Raw genomic sequence first — 22307 nt, 5'->3', positions numbered from 1 at the left:
AAACCAAAACAAAGGTATAGTTTTCTGTCCCAAGGAGACATAGGATCAGCCTGAAATGATAGTAAAAATACTCTGGATAAGGACAGCATAAATCTGCTACAGTACATTTCACTAAATAAAGACACAATACTCACACATAATGGGTTGCTATGTTGTGTGTGGGTCATTTATTACAATTGCACCATGTATGTTGCTTGAAATGTAGGTTTAGATACAAATATGAGCCAATGTTTCCCCTTTGAATCAAGATGTGAACATCTCACAATTCCCCATTCTCCAATGCTGTGCCATCCAGCCCCCTTTAAATTCAAATAATGCCACACCATGTGTCCCGCCAAAAGCAATCAATAAACCATCCTGGCCTGCTGTTTGCACAGTGGACTTCCCTCAAACACACCTCACTACACCTTTTGCCCCTACACCTATTGCCCCTCTCTGCACCCCAACACTACCACTACACCATAGCGCTCCAGAAACCACTGCCACTACATCATGTAGGCCCCAAACCCAATTGGTTTTCTCTTCTTTCTCAAACACTATAACTGCACCATTCAGCTCCCCTAACACTACGATGTAATAACCCCAAAACAAGAACCCCACTATCCAACCCCATAAACACTGCCTGCACACATTCCCATTGAAGAAAATAATGTATACTGGAATACGGAGGCTTGCAACACATGGTTGTGGCATAGTGCATGCTAAAGGACCTTCAGGCTCACCTCACGCTCGTGTTCCTTGCTCAGGGCCAGGTAATTGCTCTTCAGCACAATGTACTCATCTGCTAGCTCCTTGCGATTGGTCTCCACAGCCCGCAGACGCTCCAAGGCACTGTCATGCTCACCAGAAAGCTTCTCTCTCTGCAGCTCCAGCTCCATCACATGGTTTTCCAGACTCAGAATCTAAAGCACAGGAAGATGCAATCAGGGACTCGCACGCTTCTAGCACAAACCCCCCTGTGGGACACCTCTAGCTGATAGTTCATCCCACAGCCCTTTATACCAGCTAAGACTCCTTTTAGGTCTTAGACAAAGCACTACTAATGCAACTCTTCGATCCAGCACAGATTTCCTGTATGGTTCTGCGAATTCACCCTTCCAAGCCATCTCCCATGGTGTGCTGTGTGAATGACTGATATGTTCATCATAAAGTGGTGAATGTGTGAGGAGGTGCTGGGGGATTATGAGAACATGAGTGGCAGAGGATGGGGCTGGCATAGGGGTGAGTTAATATTGACATCCTGTTTAAGTCAAGGAGGGGTTTCCTATAATGTTTGGCTTATTGTAGCACAGAACAGACGACTTGTTCTTAGTCATTACTGAGTTAACATACTCATCACTTTTGATGTATTTCAATATTTTTCAAAACTACATGATGCAACAAAAAAGTAAACATAAAATGAAGGCTGCATATGGAGTGTTAGGTGCAAAGCCGAACAAAGATTGGTGATAAGCCTTACCATATTTTTTAGTTCAAAAGTCTCTGCTTCATAATGCTCTCTCATCTGGTTTGTTTCAATCTGAAGGTCAATAAGGTCCTTGGAGATCTGAAAAAGATAATCAATTCACTTAAATTGTATTCTTAAATTGAGTGTAAAAAAAATGTATCATTTTGAATTCATCTAATAACCACAGTGACCCAGAACACGTTTTTAACTAGTGCTGTTGGCACCAATGTCAAGTTCAAAAGGATGTAAAAACTATTTTGATACATGTTCATTAATTAACATAAATCATTTTTCATTCAATTAGTAAGCACACTGATGCTAACACGAACAGTGACTAATGCTACGCAAGCCGGTGACATGATGGAGACCTGCAAAGGGTGTCCAGTTACATTTTCGAAACAATAGTTTCTACATACAAAAGTTTCGAATACAAAGTTTCAACAAAAAAACATTTCGAATGCATTTTTTTTATGTTACAGGTTTTATTTTTGTTTCGTATAGAAAAAAAAGTTTGTTTTAAAAAAAAAAAACAGGGGTTTGGGAGGGAACCCCCCATTCATTATTTTTTTTTTAAATGCATTTAAAACTTTTTTTTCCGATGCTTTTGTGTCGAAAATTTTGTATGTAGAAACTTTAACTGTCGAAAATATCACTATAAACTCCTGCAAAGATATGATTTACCTTTTGTGTCCAATGCCATCCTCTCAATTACAGGGAGCCTGGTTCAATTGTATGTTCTTAAACTTTCCCAGTCCACCGACCAGTGATAGATCCTGGGTTTACGAAAGCATACACAGTCTATTCATCTAAATCTGAAGTGATTGCGTAAGAGGAATGTGTGGGGTTGGACAGGTTTAGGGGAAAAGAAAAAGTGACTGATTCACCAAGAGTGACATACCTCCATGGACACAATGCTATGCTGGCTGATCTGTGCGCACATGGATGCATATAAGAACGTTCTGTGTCATAGATAGCATCCTGGCTTTGGCATGAAGTAGAGCAGTGACTACTTACACTCGGAAGGCATCTGGCTGTCTGCTTTATCCTACCCTAGAATGGGTGGGCCCTTAGCTCCACGCTCTGCCTTTCGTTACCAACCTGCTACTGTGTGCTTCTTACTCAAGCTCCACAAGACGAGGGGGGGTTATTCGAAGAAGTGCGGCAGCATCTGTTACCGTATACCACTCTGCATGGCTACAACCGCCCTCCATGGGGCTCAGTGAAGAATGCAGTAGCACCTGTTAAAATACACCTTTTGGTAGAACAGAAAGAAAGCCAAGAGGGAGAAAATGTTGCCAACAGAAGAGAAAGGATGAGGTTGAGGTTTCCATGGCTGGTGGAAAAATAGCTTTCTCCATTTACATTAACAGCTTAGCTAGCAGGGGCACATGTCTAGGGGAGGGTATTCCGGGCTGCAAGCTGACAGTGATGGAAATAGGAAGTAGAACATTGGAAGTAGGCACTAGTTAGAGCCAGCGAGAATAATGACAATAACAGCCAAGCTAATGAGGAAGATGCCCTAGGAGGGAGCAGAAATGGTTCAGGGTGTGTTACACAACATAGTTTTTTAATAACAAGGAAAGATTCTCCAAGGGCACAGGCAGGGGCGATAATGAATCTCTAAGACAGCTCCAAGAGGAAAGATGGGAGTGTGTGTCAGAGGCCCTCTGGTGATATCAAAAAGGCATTCAGGATTTCAGAAAAGGGAGGAAGGGGAAGGGCCAACCATTTGTGGGGTGCAGTCAAATACCCTAAAAAGAGGTCCCTTTTACATGCACAGTAGGATTTTAAACACTGAAACAAAAACAGCTAGGGCTTTGATTTTTTTCAAGAACAATTGAAGAGCCATGTGGAAAAGGGGCCTACCTGTCATTACGAATCTATGTCATCACTGCACCGCCCATAATGTTGATGATTGAATTGCAGAGTCCCTTTATGATGCAGTGCAGTGATCACATAGATCACTGTGACATGAACCCCCATAGCCACCTCCCCCCCATCCACTTACCTTTTCGGCAGCACACAGTGAGGTATGCCACCTCTCTTTCGACCCTGCGGCATCAGTTCCTCCAACTGACGTGGGTCGATACCGACGCCGCAAGGTCCTTTTTTTCTTTTTAACTTCTTATACCCTGCTTTATCTTTACGGTAAGCGGGGGACACCCCACAACCCCCGCTCTGCTTGGGCTCAGTCATTGGAGTCTGCATTTTGTGGACACCTAAAGGTGCAGTAACTGCGGGGGCGCAGTTCTGGAATCGATATTTTGGTACGATTCCGTCATTACCGAAGGAAAAGCAGCATTTTAATTTACAAAAGAAGGAGGAATCAAAGATCCCTGTGACATGGAATGCAGGATTTTTAAACAATAACACCAAAAACAGCTTGCACAGGTGTGTGCAAATAAAAGCAGTTTAAATGTGAAAAAGTATCACTGCTAACAGAAAAATGTTAGGGAAAAGACATGATGTGCGGGTTGACAAAAAGCAATGGATATTAATTACGTTTTCACATACCAAATACCAGTGACATTTGAAAAGCCAATTAGTTTCCATGGAAACATGTCAGCCCAAGGCAAACCCTTTTGCTTGCTGTGGGCAATCTTCACAAGGAGATCTCCCACTCCGGATGTCCCATCTCCCATCTAATTACCAACTGCAATAAAGTGTCCTGCTAAAGGTGTGAAATTCAGTGTTCTCCCGACGACATTGACTGTAGGAGATGTTCCCCAGTGCTGGAGCATGACCAATATGTGTTAGAATGGGGGCAGCAACTTCAAATAGCAAGCTTCCAACACACAGAGACTGATAAAAAAACTCTGCGTACAGGCAGACCCAGTGAAAACAAATGGCAGGAAGGCAGAAGGATGGCCATTTGTCCCACATGAAGATACACAATTAATTTAAAAGGACTGTTATCATTTGGCCTTTTTCTCAGCAACCACGAGCCGTACTGATTTCATCTATGTGCTATTTTCGATGTCATTTCCAGCCGAATTTGGTGATCTAAAATTCCTCCAACTGCGACTCAGGGAACTGTAAAGGCCAGCTAAACCAGGTTTCTGGCTGATCTGAACATGTTCCAAATGTGAGAGTTGGTGAGCGGGTGGAGAATAAAATTAGAGATATGGGTAATAACTTACATATTCATAACTGTTATGCTTTTTATGGAAACGGCAGAAACGTGGAATATGGCCGTGCTACATGGTACAGACTTCTTGGTAGGCTTATCTAATTCTCCATGATTAGCTGAATCAGAAAATATGATTATTATGGCAGTTGCTAGTAAAAAGTTGTGATACATAACTAGTTTTTGCCAAAAAGTTGAAAGGAGAACAAATGGCGACTACAAATGGGAATTGGCATATTTTGCTCCAGACCCCTAAACCAATCCTGACTTGGAGGCTGGGTTTTGGAGTTGAGAGAAGAGTAACTCTCCAATCCTAGTTGTAGGAATTATTGCATGGTACTTCCACAGGATTGTAAAATTGGTGGTGTCATCGCTGCTATATAAGGGGGACTGCACTAGGAGGAAGGGGCACACATGTAGACACACAGACAAGAGAGTGGAGTGACCAGACCCCTGTCCTATCTTTCCAGAGTGTCCTGAACTTTAAACACAGGCTTTCTATGTAAGTAGGACTGAGCCCTGGGAAACCAAAAGGTGGGGGAGTCTTCTTGCCATGAAACATTTCCCTTAATAGTGGAGGCGGGGGCAAAACTATGTAGATCCTTAGCCTATTTAACTAAAATATTAATTTAATGAATTCCCCATTTGGCAGAATACTACAGGATGAATTTTGTTAATATTCGAAATTAACAAAGCTCACATCCCAGTTTGCGCTGAAATCTATAGCCTATAATTTAAATTGGGTAATCCTTTTTGTCCTGTTGATCCCAACTTCTTTAAGGAAGAGAGGTATCTTTGTTTTTAAATTAGACCAATCTTTTGTCCAACTTTCCCCCAACGCAGGCCTTTCAGTGGAGGAGGGTCTGAAATCCCAAATTCCTCAAATCATTCCAATGTTTCTGTCCGACTTCCCCAACACAAACCGCTAAGTCACCCTGTGTTTATTTTAAACCAAAAGTGTGGGCAAAATCATAAGTGCCATATGTAGTCGTACCAATCTTGAAATCCTACTGCTAGCCTTTAAGACTGCAGCAAAATCAAAATCGCACAACACTACATGTTAATTGCTTCCACTATTAATCAGTGTAAATATTTCTTGAAGGGAAATTTGCAGAAAGGGAAGAATTGGGATTGTGTTCTTTCCAACTCACTTTTGTGATTTATTTATGCTGAGAGAAGTTGATTGTGTTTTGCCACGAATAAGTGTTTGACATTTTCATGCTAATTTCTATTACTTTTAATTAAAAAAAATACCAATATATTTCCTGTACACCAGCCTGGTTCTTGGCTCATTGTTAGCTCAGGGGAGAGGGATCCAAAGGGCATGATATGTGTCTGAGATAAGGCTAAAGAAAAGAATCTGTTAAACAGTTTGTTGCATCACACCTTAAGTGGGGAAGGAAGGAAATCCCTGTGTTGGGGGTGGTTTCTCAATAAACCGTTAAACATTAGTGAGACATCAGGACAGGGTGGTCCTTTTGCATAAACCTGCGGAAGAAAGTGAAGTACTGAATGGTTTCCTTTAGGAATGGATCAACAACAGAGGGTGCAGGTATTGCTATGGTAAGTGTATGTGTGGGGCAGAATAGGAAAAGGTGGGAAGGTGAAGGCAGGAAAGTGAGCAAGGTTTTGTTTTACCTGAAACATTTGACATTTTTTTCTCTGTCAGCTCTACATATATTTTGAAAGAGGAAAGTGGTTGAAGGCCTGTATATGCAGAAATTCAATAATAAAAATGGACTGGAGACAGAGAAAAAAAACCTGCAATACGGCCAAGATGCAAGTGGCGGTCTGGTGGTCCAATGCTTGGAATTTAAGATGGAAATCAGTTGCATGGAATTTAAGATGGAAATCATTTTTGTCAACATTCATTGATATGAAAAGGGACCGGGACTTGCCAGATGTGCTGAAAATTCAACTGGGAGAAAACGCCCTGGAACAGGACACTGGTGTAATTAGGAGCTGCTGCAATTAAGAGAGCTATTACTGAAAGCAAAGGTAGTTTGGGCAGCTCTGGAGATGAGAAGCTGAAGAACAGGAGCCAAGTGGCACTGGAGGACCATAATCTGGCTAGGAAGAGATGGTATGTTGACAAAGACAGAACACATGGAGGTTTGGTGCAAAAGGTGTTTCAGGAAGGAGACTGGTCAGCTGATTATGTATCCTTTGATTACAATGTTAGGTTTGATTACCAATTGAGCCAGATAAACGCAATAGATCTATGTGACAATTCCGGCTACAGAATGCCAGTGGTGAAAACACTGGCAACAGCATTCCTCTTATATGTAAGATCTTTTTCAGGGGGCATCCCACCGTGCCCACTTTATCCATCCCTCCTCTCCACCATTTATGCCCCTGTCTGTTACCCCCAGATATGGCAGGGGAAAACTAGAAATACTGCCACCAGTGTTTTTAACTATGGCATTGTAATGCCAGCCTTGTTGCATGCAACTTAATGCAATATGTTATAAGCACTGAGCTGTCCTATTAAAGCAATCACTTAACAAAGAGCAGCTCTTACACTGCTCTGCCCAACAGGATCGGGGACATAAGGACACATGTACTACCCCTCCTCCATCTAGAAAACTGTGTGCAGGATGCTGTCCAGCACTGTGATCTGTTGCCAGGGTTTGGTCAGCAGAACCCAAAGGGGAAGGGCTGATCAGTGGAATTGGTTATATGAACCAGTATGTTTCTAACAATCCGTATAGCCCGGAGATTAGCCAATGGGGGAAGGCCTCGTTATTTTCCTGGGCTCACTGCACGGACAGCACGACTCTCAGTACGGTGCTCCCTCAACACTGGAACACATTGCTGACAGTGAAACTAGCAGCACTGCATGGCTCTCAGCGTGGCACTCCTACGATGAGAGGAAGCACCGCGCTAACATACATGCTGCCAGCACTTCATGGCTCTCAGCATGGCACTCAACCTCATCACGGGAGTGCTTTGCTCAAAGCCATGTGGCTATGGTTTTCAGCACAGTGCCCCATCGTCACTAGAGCGCCACGATGACAGCCATGCTGTCAGCTCGGCTCTCCACCTGACAGATGCTGCCTGGGCACGAAAAATTACCCTCCCCGTCGGCCCACTCCTTACCTTCTATGGGAGGGAGGCAGAGGATGCCTCCCTCGTCCGGCCTGTGCCGCACCTCACACATGCGGCCTGGGCATGTAAAATCAACCACCCTCTACCACCACTATTTAGCTAGTTATGGTGGGAGAGGGTGTGGATGACCGTCCCTCTTTTGCGTGCCGCTTGCACCAGGCAGCACCTGGCAATGCGATCCGGCTGTTAATTAAGCCATAACCCTTCCTCGTCATGTTTGAACGTGGGCAACCACTCCAGGTGGATTCTTTTTTTTTTTTTTTTTAGGGTCGTAACAGGTTTATAGACCTCAGTCTGTACCAGGAATTATGGGTGCTGAATACCTCTTTACTGATGTTGGTGTAAAGATTTGGGCCATTTTGTACTAATGTAGGAGCCCCAGGGATTTGTTATCGTTGTAGCTTATACAACTGTAATTGACAGTATGTTGTATTTGTGTGTTTCATGTTTTTTTTCTTTTTTAGTGTGCAGTCAATGTGAGCACACATCAAGTGTACTATATACTTTAGCAGAGCATGGGATATTGTTAGGTACCTTGTTGCAGCTGCTGTGACTGGGCTTTTACTGTGTTCCAAGGCCATGTGCCCGACTATCATGTCAATGCTTCCAGCTCTTGTGTCCACGATTTCCTGTGGGAGCACCTTAGGCAGGATGCCTTTAAGCTACACAGTGCATTACATACGGATTTATCCCTTTAGAAGGGGTGAGTGCCATCCACAGATGATCAATATTCTAATCTCGAGGAAAGGGTCATATAAAGGGGGCAGGGAGATGCGAGATGGCGCACGCGTGCATGGAAAACTTCCAAGTATCCACTTTAGCCTTGTTATGGGTGGGTGAATGTAAACCGTTAGTAGTCTGGATTTGTTTGTGGCTGTCAGTAGTCAGTTAGCGACTGCTTAAGGCACCATTAGTTTGTTTACCTTGTCATTCCATAGGATTATGATGGACAGAGACATCTATCCACCATAGGCCAGTAGAAGGTTATTGTTCTCATCAGGATCCCTGATTCAAAGTAGTTGCTAGGATGCCGAAGCTACACATCGCCCCCAACATGGAGTGGTCTGGCAAAAATGGCAGAACCTCTGTTGGGTTCAGTTGTGATGCCATAGGGGTCCTGCCATTACGTGCCATGGCGCTACTCTAAGCAGCTGCACTGAATGCACCAAGTCTTGGCTTATGGCCATCTTGACGAGTCATGGTCTCTCTTTTAATGTTTGAGTTGAAGTATCTTTCCACTTCACCAAGGATTGCAAAATCTACCAGCCCACATAGGCGAGTAGATTTGATGAAGGGTGAGTACCATTTGCATGGTACTCGGCCTTGCTAGCGAGCATGGGGATGTTTGAAACTTATACTTAACATTTTCTGCAAACCAACTCTGTTTGCAGTAGCTTGCAAGTATAATGTTCACTGTGCATGGCTGGCCTTTTGGGTGGCAGCATTGCACCTAATATGAAGTGTGCCTATGGTGACATGCTCAATTTTACAGAAAACACTGGTAAATATGTTGTCATCCCTCAACATGGGGCAAGCGCATTTCTCTTAGTTTGAATATATAAACTAAGGAACACGCCCTGCAGGTTTATTGGGATTTTTACAAATTTGCAAGTCCTGCTCATCATATTCTGTGAGAGGGACCGGAAATGAATGTTCAAATTGGCCAGGCATGTTTTATTTTTTTTCTTTAGGTGATCAAAGCTGAAGTCAGCTATTTGAGTAAATAAGAAGCAAGATCTGTACGCTGGTCGTACAATGATGCTTAGTTAACTTGTACGCTACAAAAGGGATGACATACTGTAGTCATCTTAATAGTCATACTAAGGATTTGAAAAATGCTGTATAATATGTAATTGAAAAATCTTCTTCTTTATTTTTAACACAAAATATGTTGAAAATAAGTTGTAAAAGTTTGTTGATCAAACTCATAGAACAACTAATACAAAAAAATAGGGACTTTATCCATGGTCTGAATCATAAAATTCGGACATTTTGGAAATGTGGTGGCTGCAAAGTTGTGGCAGAATGTCTAACTCATGTTCCATACCCTTATTGAAGGACCATTTTTTCTGGCAGGATGGCTGACAGCGCTGAGCTGGTAGGTGCTTCATGCGGCTGGCTTGTCTGGCACAAAGCAGAGAGACCCTGAAATGGCAGATTCAGTAGCCTGTTCAGGAGGGCCTAAGATGCCACCAGAGCTGAGAGAAATGCAGACTACAGGTCCAAACTATACTGATTTTGCCATACAAATTAGCAACAGCACTATGGCAATGCCTCGATTACCATGCATTGGTCCAGAACCTCTGTTGAAGGCTACACGTGGATTCGAGCCCTCTCATCACCAATGTGGTGGCACGAATGCTTCTGAGATGAGTGGACTGCCAGACTGACATGAAATGGCTGATCCTTCTTTAAACGTTTACACTTATGCACACTGCATCACAATTACCACTCCAAATTTGAAGTTATATTGTGGGTCCAGCTATCGCATTTATTTCATTCTAGGCCTTTCTTGCTCCGCCCAATAGTACGTTGTAATACAGCTCCTAACTATGCAAGTATACATTGCCCTCCATTCCTCCTGACCTCTCCTAAAAGGAAGTGATAGAGGGCCTAGCTGAAAGAGAAAGCAATTTCCTTAAGACTCTTAGCCTCTGCCAATCTTTTGATGTAAGGCATAGCTCTGCAATTACCTAGCACCCCATGCACTCCTGTCCTCTGACGTTATGAAGTTCTAATGTACTCCCTTGCTGTTGAAGAGACCATGATAATTTGTGATCCTTGTCCTTCACAATAGCGATTGCGATGTAGGGCTGGGCACTGGAGTAGTTGGCCACTCTCCATTCTCTGAGTTTAAGAGTTCTAGAGGGATTTCTTGCTATGCTGGAGCCAATCAACTTCCGTAATCCTAACCTTTCCCAGTGAGACATTCTGGTGCAATCCCCACCTGTGGGAACCAAATGATCACCGCAGTGCTGACCTCTTCCAATAGGAACTTCTGACATAGGCCTGCATGTGGAAAAGCAAATCACTGTTTGCACGGCTCAACTCTCCCAATAGGAAGTTGCAGCATAAGGTGCATATATAAAGGAGCCAACTACCCTCCAAATGTTAACTCTTCTCAACAGTAATGAGAAGTGCAGGGCCTAGCTTTGGAGGAGGCCTCAGTTTCCTCACTCTTAGGCTGCTGCATTGTCTACAATGCAGTAGCAATCAAGGCCTTACCCTATCTGGCCTAAACTCTCACCTTCTGAGAAGACAAACATAAAACAAATAGTCACAATATAGCCAAGATAGTAAATCTTATGTTCTGTTATCTTGCATTTGTATAGCGCCTCCTGCCCTAGTTGATGATGTTGAAGCTCTTTGCCTGTCAGAGAGGCAAAGGAGGAGTATGATGGAACATTCAGGAGTGGTAGGGAGAAGCAAAGTCGGGTAGAGCATTGGAATGAGGGCAACGGATAGATAAGATGCACAGGAATGTCTGAGAAGGAAAAGGTGGAGGGGCTACGTGTACAATTAGACAGAATGCATCGTCAGACTCAACTGTATTCTATGGGATGCAGCGCAGAAAGTAGAGATAGATGGAGAAGAGGTGTTTGCTGCCCATGGGGGGTACGTCTGGAATGTACTCGCTGCATGGCTATCCTGGGCATGTTGAACCAATGACAAAGAAAAGACATGCAGCAAAGCCCTTCCACTTACTTCACTAGGCCCCCAACAACATGAGTCCTGCTAAGGCCTTTAAGGTAAGTAAGTAAGGTAAATAAGAAAGGCAAGATGGAGAAAACAAGAACACAAGCCTTCCCATGTTTCCCACAAGCACTTTGGAAAAGCATGCCCATCAGGATGTTCCTGCCCTCTTGCACTTGGGGAAGGAAGTGAATGGTCTTATCTTGAAATAGCATCTTGCTTGTTAGCTGTTCAATGCATGGTCTAGGTTGCCCGATAGATATCCTCCTTCCCCAAATCCCCATACCAGGCGCCAGTAAAGTATACTCTACCCCCTTACATTGTACAGCGCCCCTTGTTTCACAGCTAGGTTTTGCGCTCAATTCTCTTGCTTACTTACTGGGTTAGAGCCTAGATTTTGAGGAGCAATTGTCCTTCGCACTACTAACCTCTCCTAATTGAATGCTCTGGTGCAAAGCCGTACTGACAGAACACCCAGCACTTTTCACACTCCTAGCTCCACCCACTAGGAGCCAACCGAATTCTAAGCTTAGGGGATGGTATTGTGCACAAGCCTCACCTTGAGCTTCTCCTCTTCACTAAAGATGAGCTTCGATGAAAGATCAGTCTTGGAACCGGCAAGCTTCCCCATCTTTTCCTGCAGCTCTCCAAGTTTGACGTAAAGTCTCTCATTCCGATCCAGGAGCTGCACCTGTGAGGGAGATACAATCATCAGAACCTATCAAGGCAAAGGACATGAAATAGACAGTATCTCAAGGGTGTGAACTACCTTTAGGTAAACTGTGCCTTCATATTGTGCCAATAAAAGCAATGATGAGCCGTAGTGGGAGGCTGAAATTTAGCAGCAACCTTGGGCTCTTGTCACCTGACCTATTATGTAATCAACTGGTTACCTCATGTTTTCCCGATACATTAATCTATACATGTCTAAATCTTGGCATCGACATCTGTCAGCTTGCTTGGCAAAACCAGTTCCCTCCCCGGATACAGGGAGATTTTATTATAAAGTAAGCTGGTGAAAGCCTCCACATTACAAGGGCCCACTTGAGGACCTCCCAAGTCCATCACACAACCACACACCATGTATCCAGAACCAGGCATCATATCATCTAACTACTGAAATCACTGTAAAGCCACTAATGTAAACCAATCCTTGGTTACATGTGATTTTATCGAATCCAAAATAACTAATCCCATTACAATTAAGACCATAATAACGAATTCCAAAATAACAAATTCCTTTTTAGTTATTTTTGGGGGTTCCCCCCCACACACCTCTTTTTGTTCCTAATACTTTTCCCCCAGCCCCCAAAACCACTATTCCCACTCCCAACCCCCTTTTTTAGTTTTTTTCAAAATTCGTTATTTTGGAATTCGTTATTTTCGATTTGTAATAATGGGATTCGTTATTTTGTAATTCGTTATAATCACTGCATACCCCAATCCTTACATCACTGAAATATTCTCCCACGCTTGCTGATAAAAAAAAAAATCACACGTAAGAAACGCACATCCCTACCAACAATACCATATTACCTCCCACTCCACCCCAGGTGTTTTTACTCTACTAAATGTGTTCACCTATGGGCTCATCCCCCTTTCCTATCTCCCCCCCAAACACTCTTCCACAGACTAAGATCTGGGACGCCATGGTGGGGTCTTAACATGCCTTTTGTCAGACAAGGTTCAGGCACTGCAAGACCACTACAGAGGTGATAAACGCGATTTCTCTGGAGATTCCCAAGGTAATGTCGCAAATGCATCACACAAATCAAAAAATGAAAGGGGGTAATGGCAGAACGTCAGGGAGATAAAATATAAGAGAGGGAATTGGCAGGTGGGCCTAGAAAAAGGGAGAGGGACACATGGTGAGTCCCAGGTAGGACGGGGAAAACCTTTCATTTTTAAGTGCTTTCCAGTTACCGTGGGATTCAGCAAATGTTACGTTACTGTGGTAATAGCCATGCTCTGTATTACCACAGGTATGATTACAGAGAATGACGTCCATGGGAATAGAGGACAACGGCAGTTTATGTCTAACACAGGAAGTTATAGCATCAACAGGAAGAGGGGAACAAAAGGGGTACAATCAATAGCCTAATCAATAAACCTGAGCTATGGCTAGTAGGGGGGATATCGATCTTCGGCCATGGCCATTGGCCTTCCATCTTTATAAATCATTAGTATGCATGTACAGTGGCCATGGCTGGTGGGCCCGAAGAAACTATAGTACAAGAAAACCTTTCAAATTCAGTGAAAAAAACTTTAGTCAAGAGAGAGTTAAAGTGATCCTATTATTGCAACAGCACCCTGGAAATTCAGCAGATGTGTGAAGTGATGACCACCTTAACTCAACATCCCTGCTGCAAAGCCCATGAGCACATATATGATATCGCAGAAGGGATCATGGGGGATATCAACGAGGGAGAACCCCGAGCTTGGATGCTGATCACTTCCCACATCAGCTGAATTTCTAGGGTTTTGGTTGTGATTAATCAGATCACCTTAACTTTCTCTTAACATACGTTTTTTCACTGTAGAATAATCCATTTGAGCCAAGTCACCTCCAGTTCAGAGTCACATCAGCAAGTCATTGTGGGTGTGCAAATAAGCCCCATATGAAAGCCTTTCGCTCCAGACCAGACTATACTACACTGATGATCCCTAATACGGGTGAAACCAGGAATGTAGTTGGCTGCAGTCTTGAGAAATGTCTGCTTTGGGTTGATTAAGCTATGTATAAAGTAGCACTGCCCTGTAAAACAACAGCAATTTTCTGGAGCAAAAGGCTTGCATTTAAGCTAATTTGCATACCGACAATAACTTGCTGATGTGGCTCTGAACTGGAGGTAAACTTCCAGCCATGGCTTCTAGGTGGGCTTGTAGAATGTGTGACTTGGCTCAAATGGCGTATTTTACTTTTAAATAATGGGCTGAATGGATCATTTTACGGCACACTTTTGGTCAAAAATTCATAAAATTTAAAGTAGCTTGTGTAGGGTAACACATGAAAAAATCCAATAGGGGCCAAGTCAACAACAATGCACAAGAGCATTTTCCAAAACAGTTTCCATGATGCCTTGGCCCCTAATGTATGCCAGTATGCTGCCAGCGTAAGAAGACATTTTCATGCAGCCTGTGCCCAATAATTACTCACAGTATGAGCTCATAGCAGACAGTAGTCTTTTTCAACGCCATTTATTACAACTTCAGGCAGGACAGGCTTCCCACCCAGATGAAGATGCAATTGCTGAAAGCAGTACATACTCCTCATCAAAGCTGGAACATTTTCATGTGCGCCTTTGAGGGACTTAAGCAGCAAGGTGCAGCTTGATTTAGTGGGTGTTGCAAGAATGCCACACACGTCTGTGTGTACACTCATCCTTATGGAGATAAACCAAAAACCAAAAAGGGATGGAGGGAAACTATGAAGATGTACCTTTTCACCACTTGGTCAGTGCCTGGAAAATGAGGATTCTACGCCTGTACAAAAGCCAAAACTGTTAGATTTACCAATGCTTGTTTTTTATATCCGCATTTTCCCGAATGAGGGCGCACGTCGCCATTTCTGTACTTGTTCTTATATTACACTAGTGGCATCTATCTTTAAACACTGTTGTACTAATAATTACATTTCTCTCTGCAGAAGAAGTAAATGGGTTTCTGGTGCCAATCCTCACAATTACAAATACTGTACTTTACCAATCATCGCTTTACCGAGCCATCATCTTACAGACAGAAACACACCTGCTCATCTCAATATACACTCTTCTAATCATGAACCAATCATATTAATGTGGCCTTATCAATTAGCAGTTTGTTTTTTTAGATTACGGTACTTGTAGCCCTATATTTATTATGTGAAACAATTACAAGTAGCAAAAAACCTACAGTCTCAGAAAGAAGCGGAAAGAAGAGAACTGAATGAACTACAGTGCAGTGGCCTCAGCCCGGGGAGGCGCTCTCGGCGCACGCTGACTTACGTTCTCGTTGGTGAGCCGTCCGACCTGCTCCTTCAGGGTGCTCACGCCCTCGCCGTCTCCCCGGTTCTCCATGCGCTCGTGAGGCGGACGCTGCTGCAGGGCCAGGATCCGAGCACGGCACTGGATCAGCAGGGACTGCGGGAGAAGCAGAGGCGGCAGTTCGGTAAATAGGGAGGGAGCTGGGCCTCCTAACAGGTCTCTGTTTGCAGCACGGACAGGTTGCTAGGAAGCTAGCTTCCGGGTCTGCACGTGTGTGTATCTCTTGAGCGTATCTTGTTTTGAAGGGAGTGGTTCGAAAGAGTTCACTGGCCAGGGCTGTCCTCAATAGTTGACTGGCCCGTTTGGAATTGGGTACAGTTTCAGGCATGCCTGTGGAGCCGGGTCAGTAAATGCAACCCCTCAGGCTTTTTAGAGACGCCTGTATGGCAACCCACTAATTAAAAAAAAAAACAGTCCATGGCATATCATCTGATACAAGCACTTCAGGGAAGCAAACAGAGGCACGAACTGCTACGGTATTCTAACGTTTCAAGCAGAAAAAAAACTTTGGCGATTCAATATAGCACTTGTTGCCACCCATGAGCATATTAACCAGTGTTGTTTACTCCTCGTGTTCTTCAGACTAAAAATAAGCAGCATTCACCATTACAAATGTTACTCTTAATACATTTAAGATCATACAATAATATGCATAACATTTCTATTATCATTGGAAAAAAAGGCTTTCATTAAAGTGCAATGCAGGTTTTTCATGAACAATATACTAAAAGGCATCAGATTTCACTTAAAGTACGTTCCTGGCAAAGTAAATGTTGCCGTGGCGGTGAGGTGTAGGCAAGGGCATGGAAACAGTGGAACGCAGGAACATAACCTTGCGTAAGGACCAGTGGTACAGTGTGAGATGGTCTATTTGGTATCTGCAATAGGAGTAAGGGGTTGATGTAGGATCTTGAGTAAGATGCTTAATGTCCTTACTCCCAAGAGTCACTGGGGAAGGCCAGTGGCAGGACCAGACCTAAACTGGTATCATTGTCTGGCTTTCAGCACATTGATGTCACAACCACACCATCTCTTGACCATGATAGCAGGAAAAGTGGGCACTTAGGCACAGTGCACTGACGGGCAGAGTCTTTCTGCACCGCGTTGGACTAGAGCAGTCAACGCACTGCCCGATTCTCCACCCACCTACCGTAGATCGAGCAAGCCTTATACAATATCAGTAGTATTGTTGCAACCAGGTAGAAAAGGATGGGGTGTGTCACCATGCTTCACCAATTAGGCCAGGACCCACACTCTCCAACCTTTGGTTCGCTAGATGTTTTACTTTACAACTCCCATCATTCATAGCCAGTATTGCTAATAGTGGGGGATCATGGAAGTTGTATTCCAAAATATCGCTTGAGCCGCAGGTTGCAGATCACTGTAACTAGGCCATCCTGAGCAGGCCCTGTATCCTTTCCAAAGGGTACAGTGCAGAATACACAGGATTGTTGCGATTGCACATTTTGGGCAAGCAAGGAGATTCTGTAAACTCAGGCACCTGGATTTCTGCCAGGTCAGGGGGGAGAAATGCTAATGGGACACCACCCCATGTCTAAAGAGGAGGTTGGTCATTGACTGGGTGATAGGTACAAATGGGGGGGGGATCTAGAACAGGGTTTTTACCAACTCTTATTTATTTCATGTATTTATTGGGCACAATATGTTCCACCATCACAGTTGTGGAAGTTAACTAAAAGACTATTTTCGGCTCACTCCTACTCCAGCACCAAACAAACACATCAGTGGTACTTTCTCCAATGGTCATGTTTAATATGGTTGTATTCCTAAATGTAGTTTATCACTACATAACTAGTAATCAACATAGCAACTTCACCAATCCCCCCTTCTTCACATTGATGTACTTATTGAAATATCCAAGGATCCCATTTGCCAAAAAGGCAGCTCTCCCAACTTAACATCCATCAGTCTTTGATGTGGTGGTGGTACTGGTTTATCTGCCATCTTGTAGATAAAGAAATGCCACTGGCGAAGAGAACACTTTTTACCAGCTCTGCCAGTCTCCTTTATTGATAAAGTTATGGAACCATTATTGTCTAAGAATACAAGTTATGGTGGGTCTTCTAGCTGTTGCGTGTTCTTATTATGCTGAGAGGGGACATCCCTGTACTAGCCGGCTTCCTGCCCGCCCAACACAATCTTAATCAAGATTGCCAAGGGACACAGGTGAGATGCAGCACTTTTCCTTAATAAGTCGGGAGGATTTCATGATAATCGGAAAATGTCATCTTCCAGACAACACAGTGGACCCATTAGTTGACTATCACTCCCATCTCATAGTAACCCCTCCTCGCACTGTGAAGAGACTGACACATAGAGACAAATGTCCAAAAATACCATTGGTTTATATTGCACGCGATTTAAAATGATCAGCAAGTGGGTAAGATGCATACTAGTGTAATTTTGACTGCGTTTTCAGCACTCGAAAAAAAGAACACATTTTAGCATTTCGCTCAGCTGGAGAGCACGACCTGTACAGAGGGTCCACACAGCGGATCTCCTGCAGAGTTGTGGAGTTGGCCCATGTCAGTGTAATTAGCTTATCCATTCTTGTGCTGGAAGATTTGCTTTCCCTACTGGGACTGATGGACTGCAAGTACAACAATGCATTGCCAAAAAGAACTGCAAGAATTACTTTCACTGCCTAGGCTTTGGGAAAATGCGAATTCCTGCTTTCTCTGCACCTGAAATGATGCGACACTTGATCTCTACCTTATGGAGATCCCCCAGAGGCCCCTGTAGAGGTAAGACAGGGCTGGAATCTGCAGTCCTTTGCTCAAGGCTGGATGGATGGTAAGACAATCTCCAAATTCGTTGCAGTGTTTACGGGAAGATACCAAAACAGGACAGAATAGGATTTGAATGACACCTGGCCTAGTAGGATTGTTGTCCGTCTTCCCTTTGTTCCCCCTCCCTTGCCTCGTCGCGCCTTGAAACACTTGTGTATAGGCGCGTTATAAATGCCATATCATATCATATCATCATATCAATACTAAGAACATCTACAGTCAAGAGCAGAACATTGTGTAGAAAGTGATATTCTGTAACATCTCGTACTGTAAGTGAAAAAAACATAATTTGCTGCATGTATTGTACGTATGCAGTACTAGTAGCAGGACAAATGCTCTCTGCTAAACCTTAAAAAAATGTTTCCTTATTCATAAATGTATTAATGAAACAATTGTTTCGTGCTGCACAGACTTACTTTGCTCAATGTATGCTCTTGTTATTTTGCAGGTACTTATACACTGGGCCTAATTCACATATATTTGCAGTGGAGCAAATCAGGAGATGCCTGTGAGCATGGAGAAAGTCAGGATATTGAAAAGAGAAAAAGATTCAACCTGGGAATCCTCCCGTCCCCTACACTATCAGGTGTTGGCATAAAGCCAAGTACTGTGAAATTTAAACAGACTTCAAATGCAGTAAATGATGTACAAGAAAATAATTTCATCACACAAGGAAAGTTTTAAACAAAAAATGTATATATAATTGTTTCAGAGCAAATAGATAAATGATTCTTTCATGGAATGCTAAAGTTACTTAGAGCGGGTCATAGAGCGGAGAGCAGAGAGCAGAAGGGCTGAAGGGCTCGGCTCCGGCTTCGGAAGGCGTGGAAGTCTCCCGTGCCGCATTGTCTTTGAGCTCGGGAGTGAAACGGGTTAACGGTTTAATGCCCGCGTGGCGACGGGCTGAGGTGAATCCCCCCAGGAAACCACGGCAGAACTCGCAGGCAAGTCATCATTCCGTGTAACATTAACTCCACTTAAAGAACAGTAAGCAGTAAGCAGCAAGCACTGTGTATTTGCGGTTGTAACCATTCAGCCTTGACTTCATTTTTAGTTTCACCACAATCCCCCAGTCCCCCTCGAACTGTAAACACATGGAAGCAGATAGTCGCCGTCTTCGCAGCGCGAAGAAAGGAGGCGGGGCAATCGTGCTTGAAGTGACAAGAAATTCGAAGGGTTTGCTGCTACCCATTCAAAGTCACTCCATGATTAACGTACAAACAGACAACAGTCACAATAGTCACAACCTTGTTAAAGAAAACGAAAATGCAAATGCATGCAGAATTTCGAATACAACAACCTTACCTGACGTTTTAGAAGAGGATGTGCCGAAAGTGCCAGAACCTGTAAAAAAAACACACAATAGGGAAGACCACACGCAAAGCGCCGCATCACCGGGCACAGGTATGCTGTTCTCGCTACAGCCCCCCGGAGGGGAGGCGGGGCGAGACAGCGCTGCGGCTCACGGAAACAGCGCAATGGCGAGTGTTGAAGATGCCAAGAACGATTGCAGCACAACGCAAACGGAGATAATGGCCCCGGTTCAAGTAAGAGAGTCGGGAAATCGAGAGGAGGAGTCCCGAGGAGGCGAACAGGAATCAGACGCTCAGAAGACAAATCAGGTCAACCAACAGCCGAGGTACGCTACACCCACAGCTGCAACCGTGAGCATCACTGCTCAGGTACATGCAGCTCACACAGAAGAGGAGGTGCGAAACCCAGCAGGAGCAATACAAACCAATACCAGCGTAATGGGAGATGAGCCCAGGGAGCCCCTCCTATCAACAGAAGAAAATCACAAGAAGAGGCCAAGAGAACCAAAGGAGAACATAACATGGAAGACAATCACACAAAATAATATAAAACATCAGAAAAACAAAAAGGGGCAATTGCGAATAAAAAACACTGTTAATTGCAAAAGCTTGCAAAGCAGCAAAGATGGGCTATGCAAAAACAAAGGCATTACTACAACAAGAAAACCAAGTTCAATGAAATTGCTAACTGATTTCTTCGAGAATCAGCTGTTAGCCAAATCCAAGAGATGCAGTGATCTATCCGATGCAGAAATACTCGCAGCAGTAAACGACACCATGCCACTAGCAAAACAGCGTAAAATGAAACACACAACAAGAAGTGGGCAAGACCACGAAGCAGTGACAGACGAACAAATGCTAGACATAGGGGATGAAATAGTAGTAATCAGCGACAAGGTAAACGAGGAAAAAGCGATAAAGAACAAAGAAATAGTCACATGTCCCATGAGAATAGTAACAGCACAACCTGCCGTGCTCATGGAAGCAACAGATGCTCACAAACTAAACAGAGAAGTGACAATGCCAGAGCCTGTACCAACATCAAAAGAGAGACAGGGAGGATCACAAAAAGTAAATAACGAACCAGAGACAGAGAAGATGATAGAAGCAGACCACAAGGAAGCACGTGCGAGGAGCACACCAAAAGGAAAATCTGTAACACCACAGCCCACAATAACAGGGGGAAGTGAGAAAGAAATAACAAATAGCCCAGTACAAAAGAAAGCTATAACGAGCCCGTACTCCAGACCAACATTAGGAACCAGTACACAGCAGGACATCGAGGAACAAGAATACCAAGACAAGCAAACGAAAATCAGAACACAGTGTACAGAGCATGTGAACAATGTATCCCCATTGAGAACACAGAACCCCAGCGGCTGGCCACAAACGCCAAGAAGAAGACTTAGTGACTTCCCGCATGTGCACAGCAGGAACACTGCATTGAAATCCCCGAACATATCGCATGAGCCAACGACAAAGAAAACGGATCTACTAAGCATCATGTCATCGATAACAATTGCACTAAATCCCTTTTGCAAACTGTATGAGACATTAAATGACACAGTAAAGGATCAACAGGTCACTCTTGCCATGGTTCTAACGAAAGTCCTCTTGCTGGAAGGATACATAACAGCAAATAAAAACAGTCAAGAACATACTGATCAAAAAATCAATTCTGATGGGCCAAATCACAGTGACAGGAATGGAGCGCTGCATGAAGCTAAAGGCAAAGAAAACAAGCTGAAAGAAGCTGAAACTCAAACTGAAACGATCATCGATCTAACGACAGAACAGAAAACAACCAAAAGTGTAGAAATTAAGACCCAAATGAAAGACAATATGGAAACAAGGAGCATTAGCGATATGCAGCCAACAAGTACCATAAAGCACACACCAAAAGTGGTCCTAATTTTAAACAAAACCCCCTCACTTAATGAACAACATGAGGAAGGTGTAGTAACAACATACAAGATGTTTGACAAAATTACCACGAATAATGAAGTCAATAAGGGAAACACAAGATCTTGCATAGACAACAACAGAGATCCAATGATAGACAGGAACGTCAAGGAGCATGTAGATACAGCGGTGAGAGTGGAAAATTGGAAGACACTAATGACATCGTCAAAGGACATGAAATTGCAGAGAAATCAACAAAACCAGATGCCAGGTAAAGGAAACAAGAACTGCGGCAACCAAGTAGCAAAAGAGTCGGTGGTACTAATAAACCAAGGAGGAATTCCAGAGCCTGAGGACACTTTAATGAATGTCAGTGTTACTCACCGGACGGGAAGTAAACCAATCGGTGGCCGGAAGACACAGGACTGCACTATTGATTGAAGAGCTAGGTCGGGGCCTCCAACCTAGCCTCCTCTCTGTGAGGGCACAAGACCTTTTTAACGATATGACCCTCTGCTGGGTAGGACCAGGCAGATGGACTGATCGCTCAAAAGGGCGGGGAGGACACGCCGCCAAGAACCCAGCTGTAAAGGAAAAAACAAGAGGTGAGCAATTGGAACTTTAAGAAGAATCCTTTCCCTTGATACTTCTTTCTAGTGGTACCTGAGCTATGCCCTCCCCTTGTTTAAGGCAACCGGAACCACCTATAAGTAAGAAAGGAGAATGTAACCTACACTAATGATAGTTGTCGCTAGGCTACGAGGTATAGAATCATAAATTGGAGAACCCTTACCACGGATGTTGTTGTTGAGTCTGAGTTATCCCAAAGGAGTCCAAAAACGGAAGTGCAAAATAATAAACGGGGAAGGTTAGTTGGGGAACTAA

At 43.7% G+C, this 22307-nt stretch overlaps 2 protein-coding genes across 3 annotated transcripts in view; one reads left to right on the top strand and one right to left on the bottom strand.

Moving 5' to 3' along the window:
- Window positions 1–22307, bottom strand: part of CCDC78 (coiled-coil domain containing 78) — a 455951-nt gene that overhangs the window by 159315 nt on the left and 274329 nt on the right. The window contains exons 7-10 of the mRNA XM_069647004.1: window positions 15359–15493; window positions 11935–12066; window positions 1460–1546; window positions 723–902 (exon numbers count right to left, since the gene is read on the bottom strand). Of these exons, the coding sequence (XP_069503105.1) occupies window positions 723–902; window positions 1460–1546; window positions 11935–12066; window positions 15359–15493 (534 nt within the window). The remainder of the gene's footprint in view (window positions 1–722; window positions 903–1459; window positions 1547–11934; window positions 12067–15358; window positions 15494–22307) is intronic.
- Window positions 1–22307, top strand: part of ANTKMT (adenine nucleotide translocase lysine methyltransferase) — a 603385-nt gene that overhangs the window by 518876 nt on the left and 62202 nt on the right. The window lies entirely within an intron of this gene.

Source organism: Ambystoma mexicanum, chromosome 2q (genome assembly GCF_040938575.1).
Source record: "Ambystoma mexicanum isolate Mex_15411 chromosome 2q, UKY_AmexF1_1, whole genome shotgun sequence".
NCBI classification, from domain to species: domain Eukaryota; kingdom Metazoa; phylum Chordata; class Amphibia; order Caudata; family Ambystomatidae; genus Ambystoma; species Ambystoma mexicanum.
This window is presented reverse-complemented; position numbering and strand designations above follow the sequence as displayed.